We start from the raw sequence: 25,133 nt of genomic DNA, 5'->3' as shown, positions 1-25,133 counted from the left end.
TTAGCAGACTAAATAGTACCACTAACTGGTTGAGTTGTGTCTCTGCCCAAACTCTATCCTTGGACCGTCCTTATCCTAGCTGGTTTGGGAACGGCCAGTTAGAAGTGATATTCTGTGACTATACCCAGTTTAGTGCTACTGATTAATAGTGGCTGGCCAGCTCAGCCGGGTTTACTGGGCAGGAACCTCTCGCTGCCTCGTTAAACGTATTGGAATATTGATCCCTGTTTCTTCATGGATAGAGTGAGCCAAATATACTAAAACAATAGTGCGTAGTAGAATGTAAACAAATTTTGGAGTTTGAAGAAAGTATTAATAATGCCAAGAAATAAAATAAGAAAATTGTTGGGAGGAGGTAATGTTTGTGGCAGAGGGTAATAAACAAATACATTTCACAGAAAAACTGAGGGTCATCAAGGAACTGAAAGGGACTATAGCTGAATTTTTTCAACTAATAGCCAACCTGTCAATCAAATCGGGGAAGATTCCGGAAGACTGGAAGGTGGCAAATGTTACGCCCATCTTCAAAAAGGGTTCGAGGGGAGATCCGGGAAACTACAGACCAGTGAGTCTGACCTCAGTACCGGGAAAGATGGTAGAGGCGCTGATAAAGGACCGCATCATTGATCACCTTGACGGACACGGTCTGAGGACCAGCTAGCACGGCTTCGGCAAAGGCAGATCTTGGGGCAAATAGGCGGATAGACAAGGGCGATCCAGTCGACATTGTTTATCTAGATTTTCAGAAGGTGTTCAACAAGGTTCCACATGAATGACTACTTCAGAAGATTGCGAGTCATGGAATCGAGGGTGAAATACTCACGTGGAGCAAAAACTGGCTGGAGCATAGGAAACAGAGAGTGGGGATAAATGGACAATACTTGAACTGGAAGAGCGTCACCAGTGGGGTGCCAGAGGGCTCGGTGCTTGGACCCGTGCTCTTCAACATCTTTATAAACGATCTGGAAATTGGTACGACAAGCGAGGTGATTAAATTTGCGGATGATACTAAGCTATTCAGAGTAGTGAAGATGCAGGAGGATTGCGAAGATCTGCAACGTGACATAAACATGCTTGAGAAATGGGCTGCGACGTGACAAATGAGGTTCAACGTGGATAAGTGTAAGGTGATGCATGTCGGTAACAAAAATCTCATGCACGAATACAGGATGTCCAGGGCTGTACTGGGAGAGACCTCCCAGGAAAGAGACTTGGGAGTTCTGATCGACAAGTCGATGAAGCCGTCTATACAATGTGCGGCGGCGGCGAAAAGGGCGAACAGAATGCTAGGAATGATTAAAAAGGGGATCATGAACAGATCGGAGAGGGTTTTCATGCCGCTGTACCGGGCCATGGTGCGCCCTCACCTGGAATACTGCGTCCAGAACTGGTCGCCGTACATGAAGAAGGACATGGTACTACTCGAAAGGGTCCAGAGAAGAGCGACTAAAATGGTTAAGGGGCTGGAGGAGTTGCCGTACAGTGAGAGATTGAAGAAACTGGGCCTCTTCTCCCTTGAAAAGAGGAGACTGAGAGGGGACTTGATCGAAACGTTCAAAATACTGAAGGGAATAGACTTAGTAGATAAAGACAGACTGTTCACCCTTTCCAAGGTAGGGAGAACGAGAGGGCACTCTCTAAATTTGAAAGGGGATAGATTCCGTACAAACATAAGGAAATTCTTCTTCACCCAGAAAGTGGTGGAAAACTGGAACACTCTTCCGGAATCTGTTATAGGGGAAAACACCCTCCAGGGTTTCAAAACAAAGTTGGACAAGTTCCTGCTAAACTGGAATGTACGCAGGTGTGGCTGGATTCATTTAGAGCACTGGTCTTTGACCTGAGGGCCACCCCGTGAGCGGACTACTGGGCAGGATGGACCACTGGTCTGACCCAGCAGCGGCAATTCTTATGTTTACCAGAATAGAAAATCTGATGAGTCTTAAGACCGAGGTGTACAGCGACTACTATGAAATAGTCTTGTCTATCTTTTGTATTATACTTATCTAAAAATAAGAGGTGTTGATTTTGCTGGCCGCCACTAGCATTATGGCTGGAAATTAAATGTCAGGCCATGTCCAGGCATCGGTATTGAATTTCCTGGTTTGCAGAGCTAGTGAAATCATATCCTGATGAATATCCTGTTTAAATGGGATATTCATCAGCTATGGGGCACCACATTTATTTGGTCCTAATTATGCGGTTATGTTGGCTAGTTAAGTTCTGAATATTGGCACGAACAGGCTAAGTGCTCTCGACACCCCCAGACACCCTAAAATAGCCAGTTTTGACAGGCACTAACCAGACATTTTTGGAAGCCCTAATAAGTTAAGTGCCAGTGAAAATGACTGTTGGCCCTGAACAAACGATTTAACCAATCCAGAGCCATTTCTGGCTCATTAAATCACTTTGTATATTTACCTGCTATGTTTCCACCCCCCATCCTGACTGGCTTTGTTAAAATTGTAATATTTTTCTAAGCCTAGTGGTATAAAAAGTTTTAATAAGCTATAAATTGTGTCTGTTTAATTTAGGCCTATTGTTTAACACTGTCCTCGTGAAGGAACTAAGAGAGGAGGTGGCAAGACTGAGAAGCATCCGTGAGAATGAGCTGATTTTAAGAAAGGTTTGGATAAATTCCTGGAGGAAAAATCCATAGTCTGTTAAGACATGGGGAAGCCTCTATTTGCCCTGGATTGGTGGCATGGAATGTTGCTACTCTTTGGGTTTTGGCCAGGTACTACTGACCTGGATTGGCTACCATGAGAACGGGCTACTGGGCTTGATGGACCATTTGTCTGACCCAGTAAGACTATTCTTATGTTCTTACATCAATAAAATGCTTCATGAAGCATCAGAAGTTCCAGCAGTGGGGAAGAAGAGGCTGTGCTGATGGAGGACAGCTGATCTCCAGTTACGAGACGCTGCAGGATTGATATTGTGACTCCATCTGCCCTTGAACTGAAGAACCGGTATGAAGCCCTGGAAGTGGAGGAAATGAGAACATCCCAGGGAGAGGAAGGACCAAAGCTCAATATTCCCAAAGTTGCTGGATCCGTGACTACTAGGAGGTAGAAGGTAGTGGTGGTTAGTGATTTCCTTCCAAGGGATACAAAGGCTTCCATCTGCAGACCAGACATGATGTCCCGAGAGATGTGCTGTCTGCCTGGTGCCAAAATTCAAGATGTTACGGAGACCTTGCTGAAACTCATCAAGCCTAATGATTATTATTCAATGCTTCTCATCCATGTTGTCCCAAATGATACTGCAAGGTACCCCTCTGGACATATCAAAAGTGACTTTGTGGCTCTGGGAGAGAAGTGAAGCAGTCAGGTACGCAGGTGGTACCTGACTGCTTTCATCAATCCTCCCTGTCAAGGGTAAAGGCCAGGACAGAGAAACTCGCATCATGGAGAAGAATGTATGGCTGTGTGGATGGTGTTGAGAACGTTTTGGCTTCCTGGACCATGGCATGGTTTTCCAAGGGCTGCTGAGCAGGAATGGTGCATCTTTCAAAGAAGGGAAAAGTGTCTTCTACAGCAGACTAGCTAACCTACTGAAGACTTTAAACTAGAATCATTGGAGCAGGGTGATCAAAGCCCTCAGGTAAGTGAATCGCTAAATACCTTTACAAAAATGAGAAAAAGAGGCAATGTCTGGAAAGCAGTGTATACTAAAGCTTGAAGTATGAGAAACAAGGTTATGGATCTAGAGGCTGAGTTGGATTTAGTGGCGATCATGGAAGCGTGGTTCACTGAGAGCCATGACTGGGATATAGTTATGCCAATCTATAATCTGTTCAGGAAAGACAGGATAGGAAAAAAAGGAGGAGAGTGGCATATGTGAAAGATGATATTAAAGCCACCCAATTGCAGGATCTACAGGGTAAGGAAGAGGCACTGTCGGTCAAGCTGGAAAGAGGGAATGGAAAATATATTTACTTTGGTGTGATATACAGACCTTCACAGATAGAAGATATCTTTCCCTTCTTTTAAGGGTATTAAATCTGCTGGGAAGCTCAGTCAATCTTTTGTTTTCAAGTTTGTAGAGTTCTGGAATGAACTTCCTGTCTCCATTAGGCTTTTAGGCCAGCTGCAATTATTTCGTAAATCCCTGAAAACTTTGTTGTTCTTGCAATTTTTAAATGGTTTAACTACAGTCTCAACGAAATGACAATAGTATAGTTATTTTTTCATGCTTTTTTACTATGTACTTTAGTTTTTAATTATAGTTCTTATTTCTCCTATGCTTTTTTAGCTATGTACTCTAGTCTTAACTATATGTGAACCGAGTCAAACTCCACTGGGAGATGACCCGGTATATAAACCGAAGATTAGATTAGACAGAGATTTAATAGAAGCAAATTCAAGGAAATTTGGGGCCCGTTAACAAAATATTATAAGAATTAAATGTTAATTATTAACAGTATTTTCCCTTGATTCATTAAAGATTGCTGTACACATCCAGGAGGGGTGGGGGGAGGGGGAGAGTGGGGGGGTTAAATAGCTGTATATTATTTGTTGGAATAGAGTGCAGTATGTTATATTACTTGATTGTTAATCTGTTTGCACTATGTATTTGACTTCAAAAATGAATAAAGATGTTCAAAATTTAGCTTTAATAAGTGAAGATTTTTAATTTATCAGATGTTGATTGGGATATCCCTATTGCAGGATCTCCTAGAAATAGGGAGATCCTGGATTCTCTACAAGAACTGTTTCAGCAGTTGGTAATGGAACCCATGCTGGAAAGAGCCATACTGGACTTAGTTCTTACAAATGGGGAAAAGGTTTCTCATGTTACAGTGGGTGATCACTGCATGGTGTAGTTTAATATTAAAACAGGTGTAGAGAGGGCTCATTTCAAAGTGAAGGTTCTAAATTTTTTTTTTTAAAAACCTAACTTTGTTCAGATGAGGGATTATGTCAAAGAATTGTCTGGATGGGAACATCTAGAAGAAGTAGGAAAGCAGTGGGCAAAACTGAAAGGAATTATTGTAAGGGCAACAAACCATTTTGTAAGGAAAGTAAGTAAGAGGAAAAGAGGCCACTTTGGTTCTCAAAAATAGTAGCTCAGAAGATAAGGAATAAGAGGTACATAAGAACATAAGAAGTTGCCTCCGCTGAGGCAGACCATAGGTCCATCCTGCCCAGCGGTCCGCTCCCGCGGCGGCCCATCAGGCCCATTGCCTGATTAGTGGTCTATACCTATCTATACCCTTCAATCCCTTTTTCTTCTAGGAATCTATCCAAACCTTCTTTGAAACCATTTAATGTTTTCTTGTCTACAACAGCCTCTGGAAGATCGTTCCATGTATCCACCACCCTCTGAGTGAAAAAGAACTTCCTAGCATTTGTTCTAAACCTGTCCCCTTTCAATTTCTCTGAGTGCCCCCTTGTACTTGTGGTGCCCCATAATTTGAAAAATCTGTCCCTGTCTACTTTTTCTATGCCCTTCAGGATCTTGAAGGTTTCTATCATGTCTCCTCTAAGTCTCCGCTTTTCCAGGGAGAAAAGTCCCAACTGCTTCAATCTGTCGGTATATGGGAGATTTTCCATTCCCTTTATCAGTTTAGTTGCTCTTCTCTGTACTCCCTCAAGTACTGCCATGTCCTTCTTGAGGTACCGCGACCAGTACTGGACACAGTACTCCAGATGCAGCCGCACCATTGCACGATACAGCGGCATGATGACTTCCTTCGTCCTGGTCGTAATACCCTTCTTAATGATACCCAACATTCTGTTTGCTTTCTTTGAGGCTGTGGCGCACTGCGCCGATGCCTTCAGTGTTGCGTCTACCATCACTCCCAGGTCTCTCTCCAGGTTACTGACCCCTAGTGGTGTTCCCCCCATTTTGTATGTGAACATCGGGTTCTTTTTCCCCACGTGCATGACCTTGCATTTCCCTATGTTGAAGCTCATTTGCCATTTTTCGGCCCACTTTTCCAGCTGCGTTAGATCCTTTTGGAGATCTTCGCAGTCTTCCCTGGTTTGAGCCCTGCTGTATAGTTTAGTGTCATCTGCAAATTTAATGATCTCACACTTGGTTCCCACCTCTAGGTCGTTTATGTAGATATTGAACAGGAGCGGTCCTAGCACCGACCCCTGCGGAACTCCGCTCGTGACCCCTTTCCAGTCTGAGTAATGGCCCTTTACTCCAACCCTCTGCTTCCTGTTTGCCAGCCAGTTTTTGATCCATCGGTGAACCTCCCCTTGCACCCCGTGGTTCCATATCTTCTTAAGCAGTCTCTCGTGTGGTACCTTGTCGAAGGCTTTTTGGAAGTCAAGGTAAATGATGTCTATAGATTCCCCTTTATCCACCTGGCTGTTCACCCCCTCAAAGAAGTACAATAAGTTTGTGAGGCATGACCTGCCCTTGCAGAAGTCATGTTGACTCGGTTTTAGCTGCCCATTTTTTTCGGTGTGTTCACAGATGCTGTCTTTAATCAGTGCCTCCATCATCTTTCCCGGGACTGAGGTCAGGCTCACCGGCCTGTAGTTTCCTGGGTCGCCCCTTGAGCCCTTCTTGAAGATGGGCGTAACATTTGCTATTTTCCAATCCTCTGGGATCTCTCCGGTTTTTAAGGATAGGTTGTATATCTGTCGAAGTGACTCCGCTATTTCGTTTTTTAGTTCCTTGAGCACCCTTGGGTGAATGCCGTCCGGACCTGGCGATTTGTCGCTCTTTAGTCTGTCTATCTGCCTGAGTACATCTTCTTGGCTTACCTCTAAATTGACCAGCTTATCATCTTGGTCTCCTATTGCGATCTCCTCGGGTTCCGGAATGTTGGTTGTATTCTCCATCGTGAAGACTGACGTGAAGAACTCATTTAACCTGTCAGCTATTTCTTTCTCTTCTTTTACTACTCCCTTTCTGTCTCCATCATCCAATGGTCCCACTTCTTCTCTTGCCGGTTGCTTCCCCTTGACGTATCTGAAGAACGACTTGAAGTTTGTTGCTTCCTCTGCCAGTCTCTCTTCGTATTCTCTTTTTGCATTTCTAACCTCTCGGTGACACTCCTTCTGGTGTTCTTTGTGCACTTTTTGGTTCTCCTCTGTTTGGTCTTTTTTCCATTTTCTGAACGATGCTTTCTTGTCGTTTATCGCCTTCTTCACTGCATTTGTTATCCACACTGGGTTTTTTGTTCTATTTTTTTTGCACCCTTTCCTGAACTTGGGGATGCACCAGTTTTGCGCTTCGTGCACAGTTCCCTTGAGTAAGGTCCAGGTTTTTTCTATGGATTCCATCTTCCCTATGTTGCCTTTGAGTTTCTTTCCCACCATTTCCCTCATGGCATCATAATTTCCTTTTTTGAAGTTGAGTGCCGTCGTTGTGGTTCTTTTCCCCTTTGATGATCCAATTTCTAGCCTGCACTGGATCGTGTTGTGATCGCTGTTACCTAGCGGGGCTAATACTGCCACCTCCTTTGCTGGCCTCCCTAGTCCGTTGAAGATTAGGTCAAGAGTGGTGTCACCCCGTGTTGGTTCCGTGACCAGTTGCTCCATGAAACAGTCCCTCGTGACCTCTAGGAATTTGTTCTCCCTTGCGCAGTTTGAGTGCCCAATACTCCAGTCTATCCCAGGATAGTTGAAGTCCCCCATCACCACCACATTTCCGCTTCCGCATACCTGCCTCAGTTCAGCTTCCAGGTCCTGGTCGATTTCTTCATGTTGTCCAGGTGGGTGGTAGTACAGACCCAATTTAATGTCTGCCCCAGTTCCTCCCTGTAGCTTAACCCATAGTGATTCCAAGCCATCCGCCCATACTGTTGTTTCCATCCTGGTTGAGGGTATGGAGTCTTTTATGTACAGCGCTATTCCTCCACCCTTTTTATGTGTCCTGTCTCTCCTGTATAGTTTGTACCCTGGTATGGCCACATCCCATTGATTGTCCTCAGTCCAGGTTAACTTTCATAATCTATAAAAAATCACAGAAAGAAGACAGGCAAAAATATCTGGAAAAGTTAAGAGAGGTTGGTCGAGTAGTCAGGAAAGCAAAAATGCAAATGGAAGAAAAAATAGCAGGTAGTAAAATGAAGGACAAGACTTTTAAAAATATATATAATAATGTGACAGGAGGAAGTTCAAAAATGGCATTGTGAGACTTAAAAGGGGCAGGGAAGGAATATGTAGAAGCTGATAAAAATAAGTCTGAACAAATATGTCTGTTCTGTGTTCACAGCTGAAGCGCCGTAAAAAAACAAAAGCAAATAGGGCTGGAGATGTGGTAGACTCTGATTGATTTTTCAGAGGATTGTATTTGTGAGGAAATTGCTAAACTAAAGGTGGATAAAGGAATGGTGCTGGATGGTGTACCTCCAACTGTATTGAGGGAAATTAGGGAAATTCTAGCAGCTCCACTGGTTGACCTTTGTAATGCTGCTCTAGAGTCGGGAATGGTACCGGAAGACTGGAGAAGAACAGACGTGGTCCCTCTCCACAAATTTAGAAGTAAGGAAGAAGACGGGAACTGCAAGTTGGTCATTTTCTAGTGCAACAGCTTTCCTGGAGACTATTATATTCAGACAAATGGGTGCCTTGCCTTCCTAGGTACCCTGCTATAAAATTTCTCCCTCTTCAAGGTGATAAAGTGGTATTGATTTTGAAAAGGGTTTAATTAGGCAGGAGAGGTTACTGCCCGTTTAAATCCTGCTGAGCTGTCCAACTACCAGTATTCACAGCACAGCTTGCTTGCTGTATACCGCCTTGGGTGAATCTCTTCATAGAGGTGGTTAATGAATCCTAATAAATAAGCCGTGTAGTATTGCTGAATATCACTGCTAACCAGCCATTCACCAACTGGTTAGGTCAGGGGCAGACAGGGGGCGGGGCTTAGGTGGAGCCAGTAACTGGCTGCTTGGCGGTGATATTCAGCTTGCTAACCAGCCGAGGAAGGAAATGGAGTTAGGGCAGTAAAAAAAAGGTTGTTCTTACTTTATCTGCCGAGTTAATAGTCTGGTGCCTGGTTAACTTCTGAGTTAGTACATGTGCTCAAATATTCAGTGCCGGGAGCCAGCATGCCCTAGCATTGAATATCTGAATAATACTTCCAGTTAATCTATGTACAATAATAACTGCTTGAAGCTGTTTGTTGATATTCTAAGGCTACTAGATCTCTGAAATATTCACTTCTTTTCCATATGGCTCCTTTGCTTTTTTTTTATTTCTCTTCTTTGGGAGCAGAAGGCTAAAAAATTAGCAACACCCTCAGCAGAAAATGTCCTGGCTAATTCCACATCAGAAGCCAAGCCTGTCAAAAGCAAAGGTGTTTCATTACATCCATTCAGCACAACGGCCAAACAGCAGAAAACCTCAGAAAACTTGGCAACTTCTGCAAGACCTTTGATGCCATTTTCAGGTTTTTGGTTTTTCTTAATTATTTTCCTTGAGAAATGCTAAATACGGTTGGAATCGCCAATGCAACACCACACAATTGCACATTTAAGTACTTTTGGGGAGTGAAATTGCCACTGTGATTTCTTCATAGAAGCGTCTTACTATCTAGGAATTTCTCTGTCTTTTCCTTTTTTGCACTTGCAGCCCAGAAGGATACAGAGGTTTTCACTATAGCCAAATCATTTGACAACACCTCTGATTTGGATCCTACACAGGTAATAATGAATACATCACCAGCTCTTATAGACAAATATCCCAATATCCAAAGGTACCAATCCACAGTTCATCCATCTGACTGTAGACCTAAGATTCCCAAGCTCTGAGAATTAACCTAAAATGTCCCTCACCAAAGTGCAGGCTCCCTACATTTGAAACTAAAGCGAGAGTATTTATCCAAACTTTTCTAAGTTCCACTTCTCCTGCTGTCACTTTAACTGGTATAAAGAAACCAAAACGGAATGAGAAAAACCATAACTAGCAAATGTTGTAGCTACAGTGTAGACTGAAAACTTTAGGGTGTTATGTGTAGGTTTAAAAAAAAAAAAAAACCCCAGCCCTATTCATAATCTAGTCTTGTAGGTAGATTTTCATGGTACCTGGAGCTTTCCCAATTACAGCCATCAAGTATGTATTTGTATGACACCTGACATTTATTTGAATAAGTAATGCAGAAGTATATTATACCTACGTGCGACCATTGTATATTTTCTTATTCTTCTATGCTTTGTAAACCCTTTAGACACTCCTTCTTGCCATCTCACCATTGACCAAGAATGCTACAACCAGGCACCCCAAATTTACTCCAGGAAGACTTCAGAACTTAAATCTGAGAACAGCCAGTGCCATGAAGGATTCTGGGGAAGCGAGCGAAGAAGATGTCTCAGAGGCCGAGACCAGTGATACAGACACAGAGATGCCACCACACAGTGAAACGATCACACTAACAAGCAAATCTTTTCGCAGATCAGGTCAGTCTTGGGGAAGCCCCCTGAAATGGTCTCTCACTGCCTGAAACTCACACATGGCCAGGAACACCTCACCTCTGCCAGTATCTCCCCCCCCCACCCCCCGGCAGGTTTCTTCTATCTGCCACACACTCATTATGGAATTAAAATTTGTCTGAAGTGGGTCTTCTGAGTGAGATGAGATGAGAAGCTGGCTGGCTCACCTATAATCATCCTTAGAATCATCAGTTGCCATGTCCAGAGATACTTGAAATGGATCATTTGATAGTTTAAAATAGTGGTCCCCAAACCTGTTCTGGGGAACCTCCAACTTTGTGTGTGTGTGTGTGTGTGGGGGGGGTGATCAGGATATTCACTTCCAGCTGGGGGTTTCAGGATATTCACGGTGAATACTTTTGATGAGAGAGTGCTTGCAATGGAGGCAATGAATGCAAATTTCTCTTGTACATATTTATTTATTAAAACATCTAGCCTGCATATCTAAAATTCTAAGCGGTTTACAATAAAATGTAACCAAACAGAAAATATTGGACAATGACAAGACAAAGCAATCGCCTATAAACATATGATTAGCCATCAGTTTCCAGCAACAGCAGTTGCACCCAGAGGGTTTTTAGGCTGTTCCATAACACTGAAGAAATAATACTGTCTTCAGCTCTTTCTTAAATAGGTTTAAATTTAGTAACCTAAGTAAATCAAGTAATAACGCATTCTACAACTGAGGGTCAGCTACCTTAAATATGCATCTACGATGGATTTCAAGTCTAACCTCATTTTCATTGTGAATGTCCTGAAAATCCTACTGGCTGTGGGGTCCCTCAGGACAGGTTTGATATCACTAGCCTAAAGCAAAATAGACCTTTTATTTTGTCTTAAAAAGCAGAAAGACAGCCTATAGTGCCATTCCATAGAGCAATGGTCCCCAACCCTGTCCTGGAGGACCACCAGGCCAATCAGGTTTTCAGGATAGCCCTAATGAATATGCGTGGAGCAGATTTGCATGCCTGTCACTTCCATTATATGCAAATCTCTCTAGGGTTAGCCTGAAAACCCGATTGGCCTGGTGGTCCTCCAGGTCAGGGTTGCGGACCCCTACTAAAGAGGATTTCCAAAACTGGAAGTTTTAACTTTGCTGCATGCTACCTGAGGAAAAAATATCATCTAGTGTTCATAGCTAGCACTGGTGAAATCTTCTGCTTTCACTGCACTGGAGTTATCGGTTCGCCTACAGAGCGGATCCAACTAGGCCTTTGTCCTGTGGCAGAGGCCTAAATGAGGTAAAGGGAGGCCGTTGAAGTCGCAGTCGGGTCTGGAACAATTTGTAATTTGGTTTCTTGGGTTCCGTATATGGGTTACTATACTGTTTTTTTTGTTAGATGACAGGAGGGGTTGGTGGAGGTGGGGTACCGAGGGGGAATTGTGGTCCTGTAGGGGTTGTGGGCTCGGAGACATGGTGGACAGGATTCATTGTTAAAGAAATTATTGTTCTTGTTACGGATGTTTGTACTTTTCCTTGATTTCAATAAAAAAGAATATTAAATAAAGGGAGGCAGTTGTTTAAATTGATTTGATATGGAAGTCTGTAGTCCTACCTCATCAGAATACAACTTCTCTCCTTGGTAAGGAGCAGTGTCCATAGCCCTACTATTTGGAGAGAAAAAAAAGTATTTGAGGGAAAGATTAGTTCACTTCCCAAGTACATGTCATCTGGTGTCTCTTTACAAGTACGGAAACCTGCCCGCTACACACTAGAATGAGAGCAGCAATTTCTTTCACAGAAAATACTGAACGCTTTATTTAAGGTAGACTTTGAGCAAAGAATAAGGCCTGAAGGGCTCACTATCCCATTTCCAATCTTTTGGTATGCCAGTGGTTTTCATCTGCACAGTGATCTATGTGAACCAGTGGATGTCCTAATAATTTTGACTTACATTTATTCAAAGTTCTGCCAGTTCCTGATAAATCCCCCAAGACTTCTGTTATCAGATGCTGTAGCATGCATGCAGGAGTTATGTTCTGGATCTCTCTCTTCTTGTAGGGAAAATACTCCTGCTGTGCTCTGGATGGAGTTTGAAGCTTCTCTTTCAGCTAATTTTCTCAAGGTGTCTGAATTTTAGAGCGCCCACCGTCAGGGCTGTGGAGTCTTGAGTCAGAAGCAATTTTGGGTGGAGACAAGATTCCAACTCCAGCTGTAAAACTTAAATTATAACATGGTAAATTTTATTATTTTATTCTTCTTTGCTGGTAAATATAAGTTATATTTACTTTAAATCTAGAACAAAATATTTAAAGCCTTATATCGATGGAAGTCGAAGCTGGAGCCAATCAGGCAATAGAACAAAAGGAGTTAAAGGTTTGGTGTGCTGACTCCACAGCCCTGTCTGCTGTCCTACCTCTCCTCCTCATAGAGAGAAGCACTCACATTGCTTCCTGACACAGAGTTGTTTTGACCAGTGTGTACTGGCACTGTTCATTCTCTCTCTCTTTTTAATGTTTCCACAGTGACTACATTGTCACAGGAGGTAAAGGATGCGGCGGAGAAACTCAGAGCCAAGCTGATTAATGCTGGCAAAAAGGTGAAGGACAACAACTTGGTAGGAAAGAAAGCAAAAGTCTCCAAATCCAAGCCTCAGGAGAGTGACTCTCTGACTTCGCAGCGGCCCAAGACCCTCAAACCAACTCTGGCTTCAAAAGCAGTGCTAGCAAAATTGACGAGCCTCATGTTCAATAATGGCAAGGCCACAAAAGCTAAGACAGCTGAGGAGGAGGAGGAGGAGGAAGAGGAGGAGGAGGAGGAGGAGGAGGAGGAGGAAGAGGAGGAGGAGGAGGAGGAGGAGAAAAGGAAGACCCCAGCAGCCAAAGCTGCGAAAGAAGCAGAAACACCTGAAACAAAAATCTCGGAAGGAAAAGAGAGCAAGAAGAAGTCAGCCAAGAAACTGAAGCTGGCGAAAGATGATGCCAGCATGGCCACCAAGAAGAAATCTGGGAAAAAGAAGAAGGGGATGAAAAGTGAGTGGTTCTGTGCAGCTGAATTTTTGTACCTATAAAACATTGGGGGGGGGGATGGGTGTAGTATGCAGGCAGGAGCAATGTAGACTTTAGCAGCGCACAATTCATGGCCTCTCAGTCCTGATAGTAGCCCTAGTCTGGATCTCATACCCACAGCTGTCCTACAAGAACCCCCACCATAGGTGCGCATGCAGTGGTGACTGCGCTGCCAGCCTTTGCCTGTGTGAAGCATTGGCTGCGTAGTGACATGTTTAGGAGAGGCAATATTAGGGAAAGTAGAGCAATGAAAGTGGAAAGGACACTGATGGTCGGAGAGTAGCAGAGCGAGGGAACAAAAATGGTGGCATTTTGCTTTAAGAACTGGAAATGTTCGGCTAGATGTGACATTTATCCATATGAAACCTTTTTTTCTGCCTCTTCTCTTTAGCTCTGCTCTCCAGACGTAACCCCAGAGGTATGGCATCTTTGCCGATTTCATTCGGGAAGGCTAAAATACTATCTGTGGGTGTATGGCAGTGAGTGAGTGTTTGCAGCACACCCTCAGACGGTGAACACAGCTTTTACGTGTGAGTGTGACTGCAGCTGGTGAAAATCTGGGCTATGAGAATCACTGAGGTGTAGGAAAGGGTTTTTTTTGGCACATGATGGGTCTGTAATTCTTCTGCCACGTAGCTCTGGTTTCGCTACATTTCACATTTCACTTTTGTTTAGCATATCGCCCATCAACGGTGAATAAAAAGGCACGCTGTGAAATCATGATTATGATTCAGGTGGAGACATGGAGGTGAGGTTAGGGCAAGGGAGAGAAACTAAACGCCCTCATTTTCTGTGCCTGCTTGCACGTGTGGCAACACAGGTTCAGAGCTCAGTTACTCTCTTTCCCGTACGGTTTACTGTCCCTTGGAAGATCCACAAAGTAACTCCAGCGTGCATGCTACTCGGGCAATTTTAAAACTGCCCCCTTAAGTGTTTCCCCATAAAATATTTTGCTCTTCTCCCTCGTGTACCCCCACCTGCAGCTTTCTCTCCAGTTTCTATTTAAGGATGTATGCAGGGAACTGCTAATGTCACAGCGCAGGGCAGAGTGCTGTCTGAAGCGAGGAGAGAAAGCAGTGTACCTGGCCAGAAGATGATAATCGCCAGGAACAGTAGCTTTTTAATTTAACCAGCCAATGCTTCATCAGCATTGCATACAGATATCTTTTCTAGCATTCCTGATTATTTACCTAACTCTCTTCTCTTACTGAGCTGATTATCTCGCATCTCTCTACCACTCGGGATGTTGATTTGTAGCAGTACCTTGCCATCATTGAGGGGATGGTTGTTACTCGGCTAAGAAAAGTAGTCTAGTTTCAAGCAGTGGTGTAGCCACGGGTGGGCAGAGAACTTCCTCCAAGGGTGATAAGAACTTCCTTCTACCAAGCTCAGCAGGCAGTGGTATCCCTGAGCTATTGACGCCACATTAGGAAAAATGGAGCATGTTTGATATAAGGGAGTTCTGGCCACCCTTGGAGGAGGTCTTCAGCTGGTAGAGCTTGGGGTTATCTGCCAGCTAAGGTATTTTGAGTTGGGGGGTGCCAGAGGGGGAGAGAGAATTCCATGCCCACACACTTTGGGCTCAGGCCTACCCAAAGTTAGCTGTCTGGTTACCTCACTGGTTTCAGACTTAATATGCATCTAAGTTACAAAGCGAGCAGCCTGTTAGGGATCCTGAGGCCTCTTTGCCCTCTTCCAGGGACTGCTGAGACACAATTATTACAAGCAGTTGCAAAGCCAGTACATCTTTACAGACTCTCAGTCTAGAGTGGAAGTTGCATATTAAAGCCTTCAGAAGGATAGAGGATTTTGGTCTATCATTACATTACATTACATTACATTACATTAGGGATTTCTATTCCGCCATTACCTTGCGGTTCAAGGCGGCTTACAAAAAGATTTATAAAACGGGGTTACAATGTAGGAATCGAAGATACATTAGAGTGGTAGTTAGGTAATTTCGAGGTAAGGATAATTACAGTTTACAGTAAATTGTGTACATGGAGGTAAAATTAGGTGAAGTTAGGGCTGATTTAGGAGTTTCTTAAAAAGTATTGTTTTTATTTCTTTTCTGAATGTCTTGTAGTCTGATGTGGTCATCAGTAGTTTGGAAATTCGGGTATCCATTTTTGCGGCTTGAGTGGCTAGGAGGCCATCGTGAAGTTTTGATCTTCTTACTTCATTGATCGGGGGGGGGTATGAATGGGGAGTGCGCTTTTCTGTGTCTGAGTGTGGATGCTTGGTTGAGGCGGTTATTCAGGTAGGAAGGACTGTCTCCGTTTAGGGATTTAAATAGCATGCAGTAGAATTTGAATTGTATTCTTCCTTGGATTGGTAGCCAATGTGAGTTGATGTAAGCTTCTGTGATGTGGTCAAATTTTCTTAATGAGAAGATGAGTCTCAAGGCTGTGTTTTGGATTGTTTGAAGTTGTTTGATCATAGTAGCAGGGCATGGGAGGAAAAGGATGTTGCAATAGTCTAGCAGTCCTAGGATTAAAGATTGTACTATAAGCTGGAATTGATTTCTTTCAAAAAATTTCCGGACTTGTCTCAAATTTCTCATGATTGTGAAGGATTTCTGGATTGTATTATTTATTTGTGGTTGCATGGTACAGCTTCTGTCTAAGGTCATTCCTAGTAGTTTTATGGTGGTTTGGATGGGGTAGTTGATAGAGTTGATTTCTAAATTTTTTGAGGTTTGGATTTTGTCATTTTCGAATAGGATGAGTTTGGTTTTGTCTGGGTTGAGTTTAAGTTTGTGATCTTTCATCCAGATCATAACTGTATTAAGTATTCTGTGTAGGATGTTTGGCATGGTGGGTTTAGGCTGATCGTAAGGTGTGAGGATGGTAATGTCGTCCGTGTAGCTGTAGGTGGTTATACCTAGATTGTTCAGATATGTTCCGAGAGAGGCAGTGTATAGGTTGAAGAGGGTGGGTGATAGTGGGGAGCCCTGTGGTACTCCGCAGGGGTTTGCCCAAGGTTCTGATTTTACGTTGTTTGATTTTACGCTGTAGGTTCTGGATTTTAGGAAGCCTTCAAACCAAGCGTATACTTTATCAGAGATACCTATTGCGTCCAAGATTTGCAGAAGGATATTGTGATCAACTAGGTCAAAGGCTGCGGTTAGGTCTAATTGTATAAGGAGCATTTTTTTCCCTGTGCTGAGGTGTTGTCTGATTGTGTCCATAAGGGAGGCTAGGAGAGTTTCTGTGCTGAAATTGGATCTGAAGCCAAATTGTGTGGGGTGGAGTATGTTATGGTCATCCAGATAATTAGTGAGTTGTTTGGCTACTAGGCCTTCTGTAAGTTTGATGTATAACGGTATTGAGGCAATAGGTCTGAAGATGGAGGGTTGGTCTGGTGGTCCTTTTGGATCTTTTTGGATTGGAGTGATGATGATTTTGCTGAGTGCAGTGGGGAAAATGCCATCCGTGAGCGTGGATTGAATCCATTGTAGAAGTAGTGTTCGGAATTTTACACTGGAGGTGGTGAGGAGGTAGGAGGGGCAGTGGTTGTAGTCACAGGAGGCGTGGCTGTATTTTTTGTAGAGGTTGTTGAACTCGGGCCATTGTATGTTGGTGAATTGAGACCAAGATCTGTCTGCTGCGGTTGAATCTTTTTCTGTGGGGTGAGTTGTGATTATGCTTAGGAGGGATGTGGTAGAATCGAGGGTGGCTCTGGCATTGATAATTTTGTTCTTGAAGTGATCAGCTAGGAGGGTAGCTGATGGGAGTGGGGTATTGTTTGTGGTTGTGTAGGGTTTGGTGTCTGTCAGATCTTTTAAGATTTGGAAAAGTTTTTTGGTGTCTTGGATTTCTGTGCCTATTAGATTTGAGTTATGAGTTTTCCTTTTGTCTTTTAGTAGTTGTTTGTATTGTTTGATGATGCTTTTCCAAGCAGTTTTTGTTTGTTCTAGGTTTGTTTTTCTCCATTTTCTTTCTAATCTTCTACATTGTCTCTTGAGTTGGAGCAGTTCATTGTCAAACCATGGGTCTGATCTTCTGTTGGTTCTGGTTTTGGTTTGTAGTGGGGCTAATTCATCTAGGATGTTGGTGGACATATGTTTCCAGTGAGAGATGAAGTTTTTGGGGTCTTGGTCTTGGAGTGATTCATCTACTTTTGACCAGAAGGTGGTTGGTTCGATATATTTGCGTGAGGTGTATGTTCTTTTTATGTTAGATTGAGATGTGGTTTTGGTCTTGTTCCAATTGATTTTGAAGTTGTAGGTGAAGTGGTCTGACCAAAGCGATGGGGACCAAGTACCTTTGGGGGTTTGAATTACTGGGGTGGATCGTTGGTACGTCATGAACGCTGCAATGTCCAGTTGATGACCTTTTTCATGTGTGGTTTGTGGGTTTAGGATTTGGAAGGACAGGGCATTGAGGAAGGATAGACAGTTTTTTGCTGGTGTGGAAGTTGGGTCATCTAGGTGAAGATTTAGGTCTCCTAGGATAAGGTTGTATTCCGCAGTTAAGGAGTTTTGGTAAATGAAGTTTTCAAATTCCGGTCTCGCTGTGGTCCAGTTTCCTGGTGTTATATAGCAGAGCATGCAGTTTAATGAGTTATTTAGAGTAGTGCTTGTGAGATGGCAGGCGATAAAGTCCATTTGTGGGGTGGATGTTTTTTCTAGTATGTTTAGGGTAAGGGAATCCTTGGTTATTATTGCTAGACCTCCTCCTCTTTTTTTTTCTCTGCATGTCACTGATATTTTGTACCCCTGAGGGCATACCTCGGTTATTCTAGGGTCTGTGTCTGAGGTTAGCCAGGTTTCTGTGAGGAAGAGACAGTCTAGGTTTTCTGTTGTTATCCAGTTTTTTATATGGTCCGTTTTGGGTCCTATGGCTCTGATGTTTACATATGCACAGTTTATGGAAGCGATGTCTGTTTGCTGATTGTGTTCCGTTTCAGGGTAGATGAGAGTTTTGGGATGATGTTGGGTTTTGGTTTTGTGGTGTGCAGGTCTTCTGCTCCATGTTATGGTGATAGGGTATTGAGTGCTTGGGTGTTGGTTCGAGTTTTCTGTTGTGAGGGGTCTCCTGTTGAGGTTCTGGATGTTGGTTGCATAGGAGCTTGTGGGAAAAGTGGGTAGGTTGTTTGCTCTTACTTTCCAACTGGTAATGAGGAGGATTATCAGTAGGGTGGCATGAGTGTGTGCTTTCTGGGATAACTTCATTTTGGTGATTGGGGATGTGGTCTTGTGCTGGTTCAGGGTGCTGGCAAGGGGTGATTGTGTTCCCTGTTGTGTGGAAAATAGGTCTTGAAGGTTGGACCTTTCTGGCTATGGGAGGCGGGACTAGCCTCTTTTGCGGCTCGGGGTCGTTGTGTTGTGTTAAGATCGTTCCTAAAGTCCAAGGATGAAACCTTGTCCTGCGCGTTGCCGCTGAGCCTTTTAACTGGCTCGGCGGTGGAACGTGGGGGAAGGGGCGGAGTGCGCTCCCACGCTTCCTTTCCTCTGCTCGGTCCAGGTGCGGCTGCCGGGGCCGGTGAGTAAAAGAAAACTTAACTGTGTTTAAATTAAATAAAGAAACCTTGTCCTGCGCGTTGCCGCTGAGCCTTTTAACTGGCATTACAGTGCACAATGGATTATTTACAGGGCTGTGGAGTCGGAAGCAATTGTGGATGGAGTCAGAGTTGTTAAAAAAAAAAAACGGACTGACTCTGTGATTCCAGCTTCCAAATAAAAGCATTATAATATATAGTAAATTTTATCATTTTATACTTATTTTTGTCCTGGATGTAGAGATCTTCCAGAACAAGATATTTAATTATTTCATTTTCTAACCTATTGTCCCCAAAGAGCCCAAAACGAGTTACAGGTTGAACAGACATTGGGCTCCTTTTACAAAAGTGTGCTGGCTGCTACCACCTCCTTTTAAGCAGGCGGTAATTTTTCGGCTAGCGTGCGCTAATCTTGTGCGGGTACTAAAAATGCTAGCGCACCTTTGTAAAAGGAGCCCATAATTACGGTACAAGTTTTTATCCTAATTTGATACATAATAGGGACTAATATTATATATAATATACAGTTTATTGGTTACAGTTTAAAGCCTAATATCAGTAGGAATTGGAGTCAGTCAGACAACAGACAAATAGAGGCATCTTGAGTCAAGGTTTGAGTCACTGATTCCACAGCCCTGATTATTTATATGGTTTCTTAACAGTCTGATTTTGAATACATCTAAACCAGGAGTTCTCGGCCCAGCCCTCGGGACACAACAAGCCAGTCTGATTTTCAGGATATCCACAATGAGTTAAATTAGCAAGAACTGCCTCCGTTGTTTTCAAATCTCTCTTATGCTTGTTTTGTCTATCTGTATGTTTGTACGTTATATGATGATTGTTTGCATTTTGTTAACGGCTTAATTTAAGCGTGTTAGAAATTTTTAAATAAATAATTAGCTTGTTCAGTTAAGTTGCATGTGCAATTTACTTGTGCAATTTTCATCACTTCTTATAGAATTAGGGGGATAGTGTCTGTGGCTATATGAACAAGTCCCTATCCTTTCATTTCAGCAGCAGTGGACATTTCAAATATTTTTGGACTATTTGACCTATGAGTGTGTAAACGTGGGCCCTGCGTTTTCTGAGCATCCACTTTAACGCACGCAAACCCAGCAGCACTTTTGAAAGCATCTAGTTGAGTGTGTTACATGTATGTTAGGTTGCTTAAGAATTGACCCCCCCAAATGTGTCCCCACAAAGAGCCCCTGCCCTTTGAGTTCAGAAAGGGCTCCAAAGAGTTTTAGAGAGGATCTCTCCAGTTGTATATTTAGCACTTAACTATAAAGAAGCCTTCATCCTAGGTACCAGAGCGTTCTTCCTCACATCACTGCTCATCTCCCCTTTTTGGCTTGACCCACTTTTAAGCTTTCTTACACTGTCTACATTTCCTCCCTCCAGGAAAGAAGAAAGACAAGAAAAAGAAGACAAAGAGAATATCTACCACTGGATTACAGGAGCCCGCTCCATCCCTCAGGTTAAAGAAAAAGGTAGATGCTCTTAGTGCTTGTGTGGCTTCAGACAGTCCCTTCCATTTTTCCTTCCCTTTTGGTTTTCTCTTGGATTTGTCTGGGTTTTTTTTCTTCCATCATTCTGGTTGGCTGTAGCAAGCATGCCCAAAGGAGGTATGTTTGGCTGACAGCAGGCCCGGTCTAAGGAGGAGAAGCCTTGAGCAATAATTCTCAACCTAGTCCTGGGAGACGCCAGTCAGGTTTTCAGGAAATCCACAATGAATATGCATGAGAGAGATTTGCATTAGAGAATGACACGGAGACATATTTTTCCCCAAGCCCCCCAGGAACTCAATTTCCCCATCTCGTCCCTGCAGGTTTTGTTGCTGTCCCTGTCCCTTTCCTGTAAGCTCTGCCTTAATTGCACAAACCTCAAACACTTATGATTTTAAAGTGTTTGAGGCTTGCACAGAGGAGGACAGAACTTAGGCATTGGTGGAATGAGGCATTATGACATCATAATCTGAACGCTGGAATGTTGCTACTAATGATTTTAAGGTGTTTGAGGCTTGTGCAGATGAGGGCGGAGTTTGCAGGCATGGGGCAGGGGCAGGAAAAGAACTTGCGGGGATGGGACGGGAAAGTGAGTTCCCACAGGGAAGGGGAAAAATTTGTCCCCATGTCATTCTCTAATTTGCATGCACTGTGTTTGTTTGTTTTTTTTGTATGTAAATCTATCTCAGGGGTAGGGTCCTCGACAGCTATATTTCAGTCGGGTTTTCAGGATTTCCCCAATGAATATGCATGAGATCTATTTGCATGCACTGCTTTCAATGCATATTCATTGGGGAAATTCTGAAAACCCGACTGGAATAGGGCTCTCGAGGACCGGAGTTCTCTACCCCTGATCTATCTCATGCATATCCTAAAAACCTTACTGTCTGGTGTCCCCCAGGACTAGGTTGAGAATCACTGGTCTAGAGGTTAGAGCAGTGGGTTCAGAACCAGAGAGACGGGTTGAAACCCTGTTTCCCTCTCTGAGGCACTTTGAAATCACTGTTTTCTCTATTGTTGCCTCAAGTACCCACTTAAATACTTTGGGAAATGGATTTATCATATCTGGATTAAAATAATACTGTCATAAGCCACCTTCAGTAGCATTTGAAAAGATGGAATAAAACTTCCCAAATTATTCAAATGTATTTATAAGCGCTGAACCAAAACAACTGGTTGAGAATCACCACAGAAGTATGCACACCAGCAAATAAGCAGGTAGGATGAAGGAAGCCTCAATTATGATTTCAGAAGGGCCCTGTGAAGGTTCCAGTAAAGTTGTGTTGAAATTATATTTGGGTCTTCAATATAAGTCCGTCACTCCACCTCACTTGCTTGCTGGTTTTATAAACCTTGCACAAGGCCCAGTGGCGTAGTGAGGGTAGAAGGCGCCTAGAGCGGTGGCGCCCTCCCTTTCCATCCCCGTACTTTCTTTTATCTTCGCCAGCATGAGCAGTTTCTCCAGCCTGCTGCTTGCACTGGCTTTCCCTCTGATGTCACTTCCTGGCCCCACAACCCGGAAGTTATTTCAGAGGGAGCCAGGCTGGTGCAAACAACAGATGACGGCAGATAAAAGCCAAATGGCCCATCCAGTCTGCCCATCCATAGTAACCATTATATCTTCCTCTCTCTAAGAGATACCACGTGCCTGTCCCAGGCTTTCTTGAATTCAGACACAGTCTCTGTCTCAACCACCTGTTCCGGGAGACTGTTCCATGCATCTACCACCCTTTCTATAAAAAATTATTTCCCAGATTACTCCTGAGCTTATCGCCTCTTAACTTCATCCTATGCCCTCTCATAGCAGAGTTTCCTTTCAAATGAAAGAGACTCAACTCATGCACATTTATATTACGTAGATATTTAAATGACTATCATATCTCCCCTCTCCCACCTTTCCTCCAAAGTATACAGATTGAGATCTTTAAGTCTGTCCCCATACACCTTATCACGAAGACCACACAGCATTTTAGTAGCCTTCCTCTGGATCGACTCCATCCTTTTTATATCTTTTTGAAGGTGTGGCCTCCAGAATTGTACACAATATTCTAAATGAGGTCTCACCAGAGTCTTATACAGAGGCATCAATACCTCCTTTTTCCTACTGGCCATGACTCTCCCTAAACACCCTAGCATCCTTCTAGCTTTCGCCATCATCTTTTCAACCTGTTTGGCCACCTTAAGATTATCACATACAATCACACCCAAGCCCCACTTGTCCGTCGTGCGCATAAGCTCTTCACGCTCTAATCTGTACCATTCCCTCTGGTTTTTGCAACCCAAATGCATGGCCTTGCATTTCTTAGCATTAAATTTTAGCTGCCAAATTTCAGACCATTAGAGTAGTTGCTTGTGCTGACAAAGATTTTAAAGAGGTAGGGGGGAGAAGAAGTTAGGGCGCGAGCCTGGCATGGAGTGGGGGCGAAGAGATACCGGCACCCCACCGAGACAGTGCCTGGGGTAGTCCCCCCCACCATTACTATGCCACTGCCACTGACCAGGCCACAGTTCAGTCAGCCCTTTTCATTGGCTGCTGTAAAATTTGGGTCTGTACGTACGACAGTGATGTGTCGCATCCCCTTCCCCTTGCAGAAACACTAGCCTCGCCTACTTTGTCATCTTGGGGCTGATATTCAAAGCCATTTAGCTTGTGACTGACTCAGAAGCCTTCCCTCTGACATCAGAGGGAAAGCTTCTGGGTCAGCTGCAGGCAGCATGCAGGAGCAGCTGCTCGCAACTTTGTGAAGAGAAGTGTGTTTGGGAAGAGAGAGCCGACCAGAGGAGGTAAACACGGGAGGGAGGGAGGCATGAATTTGGGCTACAAAACAGAGGGAGGGAAGGACGACGAGGGGCACGTTGGCACAGGAAGGGAGAAGCAGACCCCGGTGCTCAAATACAAGTGTGACGTAAGTCGGATGTTCTTAACCCAGGGACTGCCTGTATAAACTTTCTCAAAGGGCAGAAAACCCGGGAAACCACAATTTTTACCATAAAGACCATTTGTTTTCTAGTTCTTTTTCTTTCCTACCTCCTTTGTGCTTCCAGCTCTGTTGCCATTAACTTTCATTTGCAACTAGGTGGGATTTTCCCGATATTAATTTCACTCCAAGCTTACTTTTAGCTGTTCAATCTTACATCCTGCCTAATCCTCATAAATCAAAGTTCTTGTACAATCCCACTTTATTCCGGAACCAGTGGGTTATTTCCCCTCCACCCGCCAGGACTTTGTAGGAAACCTCAAACTTCAGAGGCTTAAACCCCTCCCCCTCTTCACTGTCCCTATGAACATCAGTTATTCTTCCTACAAACCAGGCTTTAGAAGTTCGTCTTTTCTGCTCGTGTTTTATTTCGTGTAACTTCAGTCTTTGCGTTCATGGTTTTTGCCTTCATGCTGCACAGGTACCTTGCAGGGTCAGCTCTGACTGCTGGAGATTGCAGACCCTTGGGAAAAGTCTGCTTCTGGATGGTTCCCTGCTTGTAAGTAAGCCCTATGGACAGCCTACACGTCAGATCAGGGCTTACGGACTGTTCCCTTGGGGAGCTAGCTCACCCCAGGTTCGTCTGCTAGTGGGTCAAGCGCAGACTGCATGGTTCCATGAAGTAGCGCTCAGGATCGGGACCAGACTGTATTCGTCTGCCAGGTATGCTATGCGACGTGTCCAAGGGTGGCGGAGGTGAGCAGCCTTGGACGTTAGGCCGGTGGAGCAGTCAGAAGATTCAAAGTTCAGCTTTCCAGCAAGTTGAGGCAGAGGATCTCCCTGTGAGCTGGTTTAGCTCTCTGTGCAGTGTTTTCCTGTCATCACATGTTTCTGCGAGTACAAGCTGACAGCTTGAAAGAGATTTGGGGGTGTTTAAAAAGGGGTTTTTAGGGAATTTCCTTGCCTACCCCACCCCCACCCCTAAAATCTTAAAATTGCTGTTTTTTGAGGGGTTCTCTGTGGTTTTCCCGGGCTGTTTTTTGTCAAAATAAGGCCCTCAGTGGACATCTTGGGTTGTTCAAGATTTGATTTTAAAGTTATTTTTTATACTGGCCAGCTTCATTTTTTTAAAGAAAACCACATAGATGACCTCCCCAGGGCAGGATGTCATGGATTCATATTTCATTTGTGGTGCAGTTGCTCAGCTTTGTTCCTTGTGCACTGCGGCCTACAAAGGGTACGAGGCTTGCCCGGATTCGGTGACTTCGACCTCCAAGAAGGGTCTTCTAGTGCCTTCTGTCCCGACTCCTGCAAAAATGGGGGGGCCCTGGGGAGTGCACAGGCAGCATTTTAGCGAAACACAAGCGTGTTGCAGGAGATAAACCCTGTAAATACTCCAAACAGTCCAAACCTAGTGCGCAGGGATCAGCTCCCACCATGGAGGATGGGTTTTCCCCAGATTTTGTTAATATGCTTTATCAGGCATATTGGTTAGAAAGTCTCTGCCTGTTTCCCTTCCGCCGCATTCCATGCCAGTAATGGGACCCCTGCTCCGGTGGACCAGGGTCTTCTCTCTTGCTTCTCCTCGGGAGTGCTGGCAGATAAGCCAGTAGTGCCCACATTTCCATGCCTCTGCTTTTGCAGGGGAGCACCGCGGCGGCTGCAGATCTGGCAATCTCCAGGATACAGATAGGTGCGGCGCCCATGATTTGGGGGAGGATTCCACTGTCCGCAGACCTTTCAAGCACACACATCTTGTGGATTTGATCTCTGAATCTCTCCAAGAATTAAAGCTGCAGAATG

At 44.0% G+C, this 25,133-nt stretch overlaps 1 protein-coding gene across 9 annotated transcripts in view; it reads left to right on the top strand.

The window, feature by feature from the left end:
* TCOF1 (treacle ribosome biogenesis factor 1) overlaps positions 1–25,133 on the top strand; it is a 145,603-nt gene that overhangs the window by 105,848 nt on the left and 14,622 nt on the right. For 7 of the 9 annotated variants that reach the window (XM_033927390.1, XM_033927393.1, XM_033927388.1 and 4 more), the window contains 6 exons: positions 9,183–9,357; positions 9,540–9,610; positions 10,135–10,363; positions 12,863–13,369; positions 13,797–13,823; positions 20,309–20,397. In XM_033927390.1, the coding sequence (XP_033783281.1) occupies positions 9,183–9,357; positions 9,540–9,610; positions 10,135–10,363; positions 12,863–13,369; positions 13,797–13,823; positions 20,309–20,397 (1,098 nt within the window). The remainder of the gene's footprint in view (positions 1–9,182; positions 9,358–9,539; positions 9,611–10,134; positions 10,364–12,862; positions 13,370–13,796; positions 13,824–20,308; positions 20,398–25,133) is intronic. The other 2 variants (XM_033927389.1, XM_033927396.1) reach the window with 2 other exon arrangements.

The sequence above is a fragment of the Geotrypetes seraphini genome, chromosome 18 (assembly GCF_902459505.1).
Source record: "Geotrypetes seraphini chromosome 18, aGeoSer1.1, whole genome shotgun sequence".
In the NCBI taxonomy this organism is placed as follows: Eukaryota; Metazoa; Chordata; class Amphibia; order Gymnophiona; family Dermophiidae; genus Geotrypetes; species Geotrypetes seraphini.
Note: the sequence above shows the minus strand (reverse complement) of the source record. Positions and strands in the feature narration are given on the sequence as shown.